This window comes from Nannospalax galili, unplaced genomic scaffold, assembly GCF_000622305.1.
Source record: "Nannospalax galili isolate Female #2095 unplaced genomic scaffold, S.galili_v1.0 scaffold391, whole genome shotgun sequence".
In the NCBI taxonomy this organism is placed as follows: domain Eukaryota; kingdom Metazoa; phylum Chordata; class Mammalia; order Rodentia; family Spalacidae; genus Nannospalax; species Nannospalax galili.
This window is the reverse complement of record NW_008329323.1, coordinates 486,608-499,973: the sequence shown is the minus strand read 5'-3', so window position 1 is coordinate 499,973 and position 13,366 is coordinate 486,608. Positions and strand designations below refer to the sequence as shown.

Sequence of the window (13,366 nt, the reverse complement as noted above, 5' to 3'; positions counted from 1 at the left end):
AGTATAAAACATCAATTCAGCTAAAAAAAAAAAGTGAGAAAATGGTATAGGTTTCAAAGTGATATGGGGTATAAGTCCAAGATGTGTGTTTCTGGAAACACATATGTGATAGTATTTTTAAAAATATTTTATTTATTATTTTTATTTTATGTGTATGCATGTATCACCTGCATGTAGGTAAGTGCATCCGTGTCGTGCAATGCCTGAGGAGGACAGAGGAGGCTGTCAGATCCCCTGGGCCTGGAGTTATAGACAATTGTTAGTTGCCATGTGGGTGCTGGGATTCAAACCCAGGTCTTCTCCAAGAAAAACCAGTGTTCTTAACCGCTGAGCCATCTCTCCAGCCCCGTTAGTATTAATTGTCAATGTGACAGTCTCTAGAATCACCTGGGAGATGGGCCACTAGGAACTCCAAGATTAAAGTTAACTTCAGAGAATATATGTGAGTGATTATATTGATCCTGTTAATTGATGTGGGAAAACCCAGCTTCATTGTAGATGTGACCATTCTCTGTACAGGGGATCTTAGACTATACAAAATGGGTAAAGTAAGCTAGCCTACAGATACTGTTCTCTGCTTCTTTTTTATTTTTTTATTTATTCATTTTATTTGCCAGAGGAAGCACCAAGATTGCATAGATTTGGGGCTGGAGAGAAGGCTCAGTGGTTAAGAGTAATTGCTGCTCTTCCAGAGGACCTGAGTTAAGATCCCAGTACCCATGTTAGGGACCTCAAAAATGCCTATAATTCCAGCTCCAGGGTATCTGATGCCTTTTTCTGGTCTCTATAAGCACGCACACACACACACACACACACACACACACACACGACATACATACATACCATACATATAGCAATTTAAAAAAAATCTGGGGCTGGAGAGATGGCTCAGTGATTAAGAGCACTGGCTGCTCTTGCAGAGGACCAGGATTCAATTCCCAGCACCCACATGATGGCTAACAACTGTCCCTAACTCCAGTTCCAGGGGATCCAATACTGTCTTCTGCCCTCCTCGGGTATTGCAGGACACTGTGCACTTATACACATGCAGACAATACACTCATACACAAAAATAAATAAATAAAAATATTTTAAAAATAAACCTATAAAGAGTGCAGACATCAGGCCACTTCATTTGAATTTATTTATTTGTTTAGTTATTTGTCTTTTTGAGACAGGGTCTCCCTGTAGTCCCACCTGGCCTAGAACTCACTATATAGACCAAGCTGGCCTCGAACTCACAGAGATCTGTCTGTCTCTGCGTCCCAAGTGCTGGGATTACAGGCACGCGCCACCTCACTTGATCTATTTCATTCGAATTTTTGTGAAGGAAAACCTCTGCAGCATTCTTTCTTATTATGATTTGTTTTTGTTTTATGTGTATGAGTGCTTTACCTACATTTGTGTAAGTGCACCTCATGTATGCAGTGTCCAAGGAGACCAAGAGAGGGTGTCACATGGTAGAACTGGGAGTTAACCACCATGTGGTTGCTGGGAACAAAATCTGTCCTCTGTGTATAAAGCATTAAATATAGTCTTTTCTTTCAAATCCTGTAAAACTTAAAATTTGCTTTATGACAAGGCATTCTGATCTTTTTTTTTTAACTTTTAAAAACATTTTATTTTTATTTTATGTGTATGCATGTATTGCCTGCATGTAGGTAAGTGCACCCATGTCATGCAATGCCCACAGAGTTCAGAAGAGACTGTTGGATCCCCTGGGACTGGAGTTATGGGCAGTTGTTAGCTGCCATTTGGGTGCTGGGATTCAAACCCAGGTTTTCTGCAAGAACAACCAGTGTTCTTAACCCCTGAGCCATCTCTCCAGACTTGGAATTCTGATCTTTTAATCTCACCACACCCTATTAGGTTTTTGTTTAAAAAAAGGCCTAAACCTGATGGCCTGGGATTCTACAGCCTAGTGTCCATGAACTTCCCCACAAAACTGATATCCACCATGTTTTCCCAAGTTCTAATCTGGAACTTCAATTGAATTTTGTGCACCCTAGTACCTCACTGCCAACATTATTAATTACACCAACATTACAACTACCCTGAACAAAATAAAAAATAAAATTTGAGGGGCTGGAGAGATGGTTCAGTGGTTAAGAGCACTGGCGGCTCTTGCAAAGGACCCAAGTTTGATTCCTGACATCCATAACTCCAGTTCCAGGGAACCTGATACCCATTTCTGGCCTCCACAGGAATTGCATGATATGTATACACTTACATACATTTATGCAAAAACACTCATACACAGAAAATAAAAAATAAATAGAAAAATTTAAAATACTGCCACATTATTCAAACATCAAAGGTATAATCAGGCAGCACAAATTTGTACTGACCAAACTGACCCCATTTTGGACAAAGTAGCCATCTTAGAAGCTTAGCCATAGTGTATTTCTAGCTCAAGGGTTGTTTTCAGAAGCCCTGATCCCTGTCTCCCTTTTCCTCCCAGGAGAACGCTGCCATGCCACTTGCTCTCTAGACATATAGAAAACAAAATTGTTATGATACGACTAACTGCTGATTCTGGCTTCTGTAACTTGCTTGCTTTGCTATTTCAGGGCACCTTGACATGTGGCCTGAGATCACCCTCCACCCTGTTATTCAGGGACCACCTTGTCAACATTCCTTTTGTGGTTTTTAGTTTTAAAAGGTCCCCTTTCCCTCTCCGTCCCCACTGCAGCACTGTAATCTGATATGGAGACTGCAGTCCAAGCTAGCTTGAATAAAATCTTTTATCCTGATCTGAATTGAGTCTGGTGATCTTTCCTCAGTAGCCCCGGGTCCATAACAAATTGAGGGAGTGTTGTTAATTATGGGAAAACTGATCCTTTTATGAACATGTTTAGGGCTAAATACATTTGATGATATAATTTAGATGGATTAAAGTAAATAAATATAAAGCGTAAGAGTATAAAGTACAAACAAGTATAGGAGAATAACACTATGATCATGGATTGGCAAAGGGATCATAAAAATTTTAAAAATAAAAATATTAAAAGGGCTGGGTGTGGTGGCACACACCTTAAATCCCAGCACTGGGAGGCAGAGGCAGGTGGATCTCTGAGTTCAAGGCCAGTCTGGTCTACATAGTGAGTTCCAGGACAGCTGAGGCTACTGGGAGACCTTGTCTCAAAAAGACCAAAAAAAATTAAGAAAAGTGGCTTCACAATTTTATGTAAATATCAACATTTAGGTGTTCTAGTCCACAAAAGATACCCTTGATAAAATTACTAAGCAGATAGAAGAAAATTGGGTAATTGTATTGGCATTGCTCAAATTGGCAAGAGAATGAAATCTAGAAAAAGAAAGGTCAGGTTGAGCATCGTGGCACACACCTTGAATCCCAGCTCACGGGAGGGAGAGGCAGGCAGATCTCTGTGAGTTCGAGGCCAGCCTGGTCTACATAGAGAGTTCCAGGACAGCTGGGGCTACAGCGAGACCCTGTCTCAAAAGGACCAAAAAGAAAAAAAAAAAAGGAAAGAAAAAAAATGTATTGAAAGGAGTCTCTATAGTGCACTTAGTGCAGTATCTACAAACCCACAATTCTCTTGGCTTTGTCCCATTTGAATATCTTTGTGATGGCACCAGCCCTGAAAATGGATTAAACTTAGTCCCTTAGTCCTTATCTATTGGGTGGAATATTCTGTACACACCTATTAAGTCCAGTTGACCCAAGGTGTATTTTAGCTCTGAAGTTTCTTTGCTTATTTTTAGTTTGGAAGATCTATTAAATATGAGAGTGGGGTATTGAAGTCCCCTATTACTGTAAGGACATATATGGGCTTTAGTGTTTGTCTTATGAAATTAGTTAGCTCCAATATTTAGTGCATAAATGTTTATAATTTTTACTTCTTCTTGATGGATTGTTCCTTTTATTAATATGCAATGTCCCTTCTAATTAGTTTTGATCTGGTTTACTTTATCCAAGACAAGAAGAGCCATACTTGCTTGTTTACAGCTTCCATTTGCTTAGTAGTTTGTTTTCCGTCCTTTGATGTCTTTTTTGGGTGTCTTTGTTAGCTAAGTAGTGCATTTTTAAAATATTATATTTATTTATTATTTTTATTTATTTATTTTATATGTATACGTGTGTTTCCTGCATGTAGGTAAGTGCACCCATGTCATGCAATGTCCGTGGAGGACAGAAGAGACTGTCAGATGCCCTGGAACTAGAGTTACAGACAGTTGTTAGCTGCCATGTGGGTGCTGGGATACGAACCTGGGCTGAGCCATCTCTCCAGCCCCCCTTTTTTCTTTTGAAACAGGGTCTCCCTGTAGCCCCAGCTGGCCTGCCTGCCTCTGCCTCCCAAGAGGAGAGCTGGGATTAAAGGTGTGTGCCACCATGCCACACCTGGCTTGTCTTTTTTTTTTTTTTTTTTTTTTTTTTTTTTTTTTTTTTGGTCTTTTTGAGACAGGGTCTCCCTGTAGCCCCAGCTGTCCTGGATTCACCATAGAGACCAGGCTGGCCTTGAACTCACAGAGATCTGCCTGCCTCTGTCTCCCGAGTGCTGGGATTAAAGGTGTGCACCACCATGCCCGGCCAATCATTCTTTTTAAAAAATATTTTGTTATTTTTATTTTTATGTGTATGAGTATTTTGCCTGCATCTATGTAAGTGCACCTGTGTCATGCAATGCCTTTGGGGGCCAGAAGATGGCGCCAGATCCCGTGGAACTGGAGTTAATGGATGGTTGTTAGCCACTATGTGGGTGCTGGGAACCTAACATCGGTTCTCTGCAAAAGCAGTCAATGCTCTTAACTGCTGAGTCATCTCTCTAGCCCAGTATAGCATTCTTGGTTCATGATAATTTAATTTCAGAACCTAACGTATTTCATTCCATGCTCTTCTGGATTTAATGGTTGTAGAAGAAAGTCCGGATGATTTTGATATTTGTATTCAGTCTTTGTATGTATTAATATTGTATGTATACTAAACTATTGTTTCTTTGCTGGTTTTTTGTTGTTGTTTGTTTGTTTTTTGAGACAGAATCTCCCTGTAGCAACCACTGACCTGGAACTCACTATATAGACCAGGCTGGACTTGAATTTACAGAGATCCATCTGCCTCTGCCTGGCATTTGACTTTTTTTTTTTTTTTAGACATTGTCTCACTATGTAGCCCTGGCAGGCCTGAAACTCAATATGTAGACCAGACTGGTCTCAAATTCACAGAGATCCCCCTGCCTCCATCCCCAGAGTAACTGGTATAAAAGGTGTGTACCACCACGCCCAGCTACTTTCTATTTCTGGTATCTTGACTGGGATGTGTTGTGGAGAGTTTCTTCTTTGGTTGTGTTTGAGTTCTAAATGCCTCTTGTGTTTGGATGTCTACTTTTCTTTAATTATGGGACGTTTTCTGCTATACTTTCATTAGTTTTCCTATTCCATTTGATTTTATATTTGCTCCTTCTACATCATAAATTCTCAGATTTGAATATATCCCTGGCTTCTTGGAAATAACATCCATGCTCTCAACTTTTTTTCCCCTTACATGTATCTGTTTGTATTATTGTCTCCACTTTGTCCTTCATCCCTAAAATTTGTTCTTCTGCATGGTTTGTCTGTTTATGATGCTTTCTGGTGTGATTTTCATGTGATTAATCATCTCTTTCAAGTATTTATGTTTGGTTGTTTTTCAGTGTTTCAATTTCCTTGCTGAATTTTTCCTCGCTATTTTGAATTTTCTCTTTCAATTTACTGTTGCATTCACTTTGGAAACTTCTGGCAGTCTTTGATAGATTTCCTTAGTTTGTGCATCTGTTTGTTTCAATCTTCTATATGATCATTAATTCTTTTAAGAGGTGAGACTCTAAATTCTTTCTCAGACATTTCATCTATCTCCATGGTTTTGGGTTCTATTGTAGTGGAACTGGTCAGGTGGAGATGAATTATGATTGGTAGTTGTGTCATGTTGTCTCTATATCATGTTTTGCATATCTGTTAGGATGGATTTTTCAGTTTTGATTTCCCCTTCTCCTGACTCTATTTGGATGTTTTGTTTTCTGTGTATTTTCCTCAAGGGATGTCTGAAGTTCAGTTATAGGGATAGGTGAAACTTGGTGCTGATTGTCAAGTGGAGTTGCTGAGGTGATCCTGACTTGGCTAAGTGCCAGCTGGACTCTGGGTAGGGCAGCACACTGAACTCAAATTTGACCAGATGGTCTTTATAGCATGCTTTATGGCATGAACTGGGAACACATAATGTGTTCACAACAAACACAGAATTGTACATTGACATCTTTACAATATTAAAGGAGTCATATACAAGTCTACAGGTGTTATATATAATGGGGTGCCCCATCCACCAGTTCTTTGCAGTTCCTCCACTTAGGAGAAGTGTAGCACATGGGTGAATGTCACAAGGCCACGGTCTCCATCAGCAGGTCTCAGGGACAGTCCTTGTTGGAATCTGGGGTCAAGAGCACTAGGTAAGCTCTGGTCTGGGCCTTGCTGACAGGCTAGTTTACTAAGTTTAATTAAAACTTGATGCGCCTATGAGTGTGGGAAAATTGGAGCTGGGGTTGGCTCCCTGAGCTGGGGACCCAGAGGATGATGCTGAGATGGGTTTCAGGGTGGCAGGGCGCATTCCTGAGATAATCTGTGGCTTCATGCTTGTTGGATGGGCAGAGATGTCTCCAAGAGCCCAAATATGAGCACACAGTCAGCTGAGGCTTAAAACCCTGGGCATTAGCAGGTCAGGTGTGCACCAAGTACAGCCTGAGCCCTGGGCAGCAGGAAAGGTAGATGTCTCAGATAAAGGTCACAGATCCACTCAGCCCCTACTGCTTTCCTCCCAGCCTGCCCTGCCTGGCACTGCCATCCCCAGATCTAGCCCCAGAGCCCAACCTATCAGGTCCCTGGGCCTGAATTCCAGTACCTCACCCATCATGAGATTTGCACATCCAACTGAGAACTGAGCACCAGGTAAAGCAGTGATGGCCCTCACCGGCCTCACCAACTTGTGCAATGAGATACTTCTGTTTTAAATGTTGTAGAAAAATAAGTCATCTTGGGTGCATGGAAACTCACCAGAGTCTGCCAGGCATGGAGAGGGATAAGCAGCTGCTCTGGAGAGACCGACCCAGCAGAAGATGCTGGACCAGGCTGATGAGCATCTCTGGGTCACATCAATAGTCCTTCAGTGGGTATCTTAGGTTCTGTTGCTATGACACCTGGGCTGAGCTCGGATTCACTGTCTCATGCCCATAAGCACAAACAGGCAGGACCTCCTCAGGCCTACTTCCAGGTCCCTGGGGACTGTCCCAGGGCTGAGGGGCCTCAGGTGGGGGCACTGGGCAGGGCCTAGTCCAGGGGCTCCTGCTTTATCCGGACTGCAGTTGGGATGGGTTGTGGTCCTCCCAGCAAAGTACATACTCGCTGAATAGAGAGGAGTCCACACCACCCCCTCTGAAACAGCCTCTCCAGGAGCTGCGCGGAGTTAAGTTGACAGTAGCCACAGAGTGGGAAGCAGATGACTTGCCTGTGGGGTTCTGATTCCAAGCTAGTATTGACTAGTTATGCATGACCGCACATGAGGCAGTGGATGGTCTGCGTTGTGAGCTCCAGGCTATCCAGGGCTACTTAGTGAGACCCTGTCTCAAAATAAATAATTTAATTTAAAGAGGAAAACCCAGAAACATCAGCCAATTAGTCTTTAATGGGCTGCTGATTAAAATCGTTAACTTTTAGTACATTTCCTCCAGGTTCTATATTTATGGCCACATTCTCCAACTATTATTTTTCATCGATTTCTTCATTAAAACGTTTTTGTTATGTGTATGTTTTATTATGTGTGTACAGGTGCACCTATGCCACCGGATTAGAAGTCAGAAGACAGGTTGCAGGAATTAGTTCCTTTCCTTCCACCACATGCTTCACAGAGATCTAACTCAGGTATACAGGTCAGGGTTAGCAGCAGTCACCTTTATCCACCGAGTTATCTTGCTGATCCCAAGTTCTTCCCATTTTAAAACTTCATTCATTTAAACTTCATTTAAGGAATTTTAGAGAGAATCTGATAATTTTATTTTTTACAATTGTCTTTTTCCTCTATGACACTGGTAATTCCTATGTAGCTCAGGGTGCCATAAAAGTCTCAATCCAGGGCCAGCAAGATTCCTCAGTGGGTAAAGGTGCCTGCCAACCTATGTTCAACCCCCGAGATCCACATATTGGATAGAACTGACTCTCAAGCCAGGAGTGGTGGTGGATGCCTTAATCCCAGCACTCGGGAGGCAGAAGCAAGCGGATCTCTGTGAATTCTAGGCCAGCTGGGGCTCCAGAGAGACCCCGTCTCAAAAAGAACCCAAACCAAACCAAACAACCCCCTAAACATACCAATCCACCTATCTTGGTTTCCTAATTGACAGTACGCATTTTAATTTATGGGCCAAATAAACATGTGCACATTACATGTTGTCAAGGTTTTTTCCTGTGTTTTGTTTTTCATACTTGTAAATGGAAGCTGACCACAGGTGATATGACATGCATTGCTCTCATAAAAATGAGTGCAGATTTGCCAGATGTTGAGGTCTGTTCTGTATATTTTCATGTTGATAACTGGCATTAGATTTACTCGAGGCTTGTCCCCAAGGCTTACTTAAATATATGGTGTTTTTCTCCAGTGAGCTCTTTCATGTGTTTGAAGATAATTGGATTGAATGAAGGCTTTCCTTTTCTTGTATGAAGATGCCTCAAATTAAGGCTTTCCCACACACATAGGAAATATATGGTTTCTCTTGAGTGTCACTCATTTCTTTAAAGGTAACCAGAAGGTTTAATAAACCTTATTTTTTAGTATTTTATTATTTTTATGTGTATGAGTGTATTGCCTGCATGTAGGGATGTGCACCTGTGTCATGCAATGCCCGCGAGGACAGAAGAGGCTGTCAGATCCCCTGGAACTGTAGTTACAGTTGTTAGCTGTCATGTGGGTGCTGAGATTCAAACCTGGTCTTCTGCCAGAACAACCAGTGTTCTTAACCACTGACCCATCTCTCCAGCCCGTTTTTAAATATTGCTTATATCTGTACATTGAGTAGTAATAACCAAGACTGTCACCTAAGATCCCACATTGTTTACATACATGGGACTTCTCTCTAGAGCTCTATTATGTATATGAAGGTTACTATATAATAAATGCTTTTACACATTACTTACTATATACATAAAGTTTTTTTCTCCAGTATGAATTCTTTTGAGTTTTAAGGGAAATGTAATGATTGGAGACTGTTGTACCTGGCTTATATACAAAAGGTTTTCCCCCACAGTATTTCTTTCATGAATTTGAGTGTAACTGCAGTTCTTGAAAGGTTTCTAACACTGTTTATATTCATGGTGTTTTTCTAACTGTAACATACCTCATGACTCTGATTACATATAAGACATTGGCTTCATCACGTGCCTTTCATAGGCTTTCTCTCTAGTGTGAGACTTTTTTTGTGGCTCTAGGAGGAAGTGAAGAATTTCCTATACTCGTATTTATAAGACCTTTCTACAGATTCAAGATTCTCATGTTCATATGTAGTGTAAACTCTGAGCTGCAGGAATAGGAATGATCAATATCATGTAGGTTCTGGGAATCAAACTCAGATGATGGTAAGTCCCTTCACCCATTGATCCACTTCTTTGCCCTTCCCTCCCCCTCAAAAAAAAAAAAAATCCCATTTGAAGAAAATATACAGCCAGGCACACACCATTAATCCCAGCACTCGGAAGGCAGATGGATCTCTGTAAATTCAAGGCCAGCCTGGTCTAATAGCAAGCTCCAGGCCAGATGAGGCTACAGGGAGACAAAAAAAAAGGAGAAAGAAAAGAAAGCATCCATTTGCAATTTCAAATGAATCACAAGTACTCAAAAACTACACATAAATTCTGTCTGCTGGATTTAACACAGCTCCATATTAAAGGGAAAAAAGTATTACTTTATTTAAGACAATACTCATAAAAATTAGCAGGTGTTGTGGCATACACCTTTATTCCCAGAACTTGGAAGAGGAAGGTGCATTTCTGTGTCTGAGGCCGCTTGATCTAGAGTCCTTGTCTCAAGAGAAAATTGATTTATCAAACCATCAAACTTAAATCACTTCAGTGCAATCAGTTGTATGAACATATGCATAACTTCTACTGCATTTCTTTGAAGTTGTTTATTTTCAGGAACATTCTACACAAATTTGTTCAAGGTGGTCATATTTTTTACTTTTAAAAGATGAGAAAATTTCATGACTTTTACTTTACTTTTAACAACATATATTTTTCACACAGAATATTTCTTTTCGTTGGAAGTTTCTTTCTTTACTCTCCCAAGTTGTATTCAACCTCACTGTATTCAATGTTGTGTGATTTCTAGCATTTATTTCCCCAGTGAATAAAAGGCATAAATAGGGTGGGTTAAGGTAACCTGCCACAAAGGCAGAAAATCTCAATCTGTCCCTGGTACCTAGACAGTGGAAAGCAAGAACACTCCTGAAAGTTGTCCTCTGACATCCACATGTGCACTGTGGCATGCACTCACCCACCCACATTACTGTGTTATCCTCCCAGATAAGACATTCCATCTTGGAGGGAAGCTAGCAAAGACTTGTTAAGCTCAAGAACTCACTCAATAGTTTCAGAAGTCCCTGAAACTATCTAAATTCACTAGGTTTCTTCCTTAGGGCATATGAAAGCCCTAAGGACTGCTGAGGGACATTCTAAGACAATGTGAGGTATCCAGAAGAGGCTCAGACCAACTGACCTGCCTCTTTCCAACCTATCAAGCTGCATCCAAGTTGTGCAGTGAAGTCTAGATTTCCAGGTTGCATGAGTCATCACTCATGTTGGGGTGGGCTGTTGGTGTTGCAGCTGTTTCTGAGTCATTTCTATTCCTGTAAGTAACCCCTCACCCATATTCCTATAACACCAATAAATTCATTGGTTCACCAAGTTGGACTCTGGTGGTATCCTTACTTTGAACTGTTGTTGATTCCCTATCTGGGGTGAGTAGATGTTTGTTAATATCTCCCCAGGAATAGTGTCACACAATACACACATGGAATATAAATATAGTTTAAAAAGGAATTCACTAGCATGCTTTGTGTACCAGGTTTTCATATTACATCCCATTCTAAACATTACCAAAATTACACATTTACAGGTCTCCTATTCTGTTAGTTTCTCTCCATCTTTTTTTATAATATATAAAATATTTTTCAATTATTTATACATGTGAGAGTGCATGCATACTACGGCACATGTGTGCAAGTCAGAGGAAACCTTCAAGGACTGGGTTCTCTCTTTCCACCATATGGGTCCTAGGGATCCAACTCGGGCTGTCAAGCTCTGTGGCAAGTGCCTTTACCCCTGAGCCATCTCACTGGCCTCCACGCTATTTTTTTTCATACCTTACAATAATAGTAAGTTGACTAAAGACAATCCCATATGATTTACACTGTTATAAGTTCTAACCACTGGGTTTCTTTTCAGTATGAGCTCTTTCATGTTTGTGAAGGCAAGTGGAAACCCTAAAAGCTTTCCCACAGTGCTTACACACATAAGGTTTCTCTCCAGTGTGAATTCTTTCATGGTCACGAAGGGATGTGGAAATCCTAAATGCTTTCCCACATTCCTTACATACATAGGGTTTCTCTCCAGTATGTATTCTTTCATGATTGTAACAAGCATCACGTTGGATGAAGGCTTTCCCACAATGCTTACACACATAGGGTTTCTCTCCAGTGTGAATTCTTTCATGGTTGATACGATGACTGGAACGAAGGAATGCTTTCCCACAATGCTTACACACATAGGGTTTCTCTCCAGTGTGAATTCTCTCATGAATGTAACAGGCATTGGAATGGGTGAAGGCTTTTCCACAATGCTTACATATATAAGGTTTCTCTCCAGTGTGAATTCTTTCATGCCTCCGAAAGGATGTGGAACATGAAAATGCTTTCCCACACTGCTTGCAAACATAGGGTTTCTCTTTAGTGTGAATTCGTTCATGACTATACCAGCCACTATAATGAGTGAAGGATTTTCCACAATGCTCACATGTATATGGTTTCTCTCCGCTGTGAATTCTTTCATGGATGAGAAGGTCATAGGAACGAATGAATGCTTTGCCACACTGCTTACACACATATGGTCTCTCGCCACTATGAATTCTTTCATGGTTCTGAAGAGATGAGGAATATCTGAATGCTTTCCCACACTGCTTGCATGGATACCATTTCTCTTGAGGGTGAATTATTTCATGTTTGATAAGGTGACTAGAATTAATAAAGGCTTCACCATATTGTTTATATATATATGGTTCCTCTCCAATGGTGATTCTTTCATATATTTGACCATAACTATACCTCCAGAAGGCTTTCTCAACTTGCTTACATTCATGGAGTTTATCGTCAGTATTAGTTCTTTCATAATACTGGTCAGAAGTGAGATTCCTACAGGCTTCATTTGATTGCTTATTTTCATAAAGTGTCTCTCTAAGAAAACTTTCATTTGTCTGAAAGGACCCAGAATAAGGAAAATCTTTCCAAAATTTCTTGTGTGTAAAAGCCTTTTTTACATGTTCCTCAGGCTCATATGGTTTCTCCATAGTTTCACCTCTGAGGTGCACATCTGAGGGTGGATGAACAATGACATTTCTAGCAAACACCCTGCTTTCATACACTGTTACTGAAGGAGGCATGTCTTCATGAACAATAAGCTCTGGAATCTGTTGCTGGTTTTTTCCAGACTGATTACCATGTTCATATTGTCTCTCAACCACCTGAGTTCTACAAAAAATGAGAAGACCATTACTACAGTTTGATAATTAGCCAAGAGAAGTGTTGGAGGCCAGGTACTGTGCCTCATACCTGCTGTCGTAGTTTTCTAGGAGGACAGCAAGTTGGAGGTACACCTGGGCCACAGACAAAGACTCTGGCCTAAGGGGGAGGGGACCAAAAAACAAAACCTACACTGTTGACTTTGCATCTATAAGCATTTATAAATATGCCAGGCGTGGTGGTGCATGCCTTTAATCCCAGCATTTGGGAGGCAGAACCAGGTAATATCGGATATCTATGAGTTCAAGGCCAGGCTGGACTACATAGTGAGTTCCAGGCCAGCTGGGGCTACAGGGAGACCCTGTCTCAAAAAAGACCAAAAAAAAAAAAGAATTTATAAACATAAAAGCACTGAATGTTCAGCCAGAAGTCCTGGTATACAGTGTACAATCATACAGAGTTCTGTAATACTATTGCTCGTAAGTATATCACAAATATTTTGTGAACCACAGTCAACAAAGCTGAATATTCCTAATGCAAAATGTGTGCATCAAACATTATAGGATTTGAAATAACTGAAGGTCCCAATCTAAACCTGAAAC

The 13,366-nt window shown here is 40.8% G+C and overlaps 1 protein-coding gene across 1 annotated transcript in view; it reads right to left on the bottom strand.

The window, feature by feature from the left end:
- Positions 1-10,138: 10,138 nt before the first annotated feature.
- The window catches only part of LOC103736617 (zinc finger protein 14), a gene marked incomplete in the record, with an annotated part of 8,013 nt that continues 4,785 nt past the window's right edge, over positions 10,139-13,366 (bottom strand). The window contains 1 exon segment of the mRNA XM_017798898.2: positions 10,139-12,773. Coding sequence (XP_017654387.1) covers positions 11,453-12,773 — 1,321 coding nt within the window.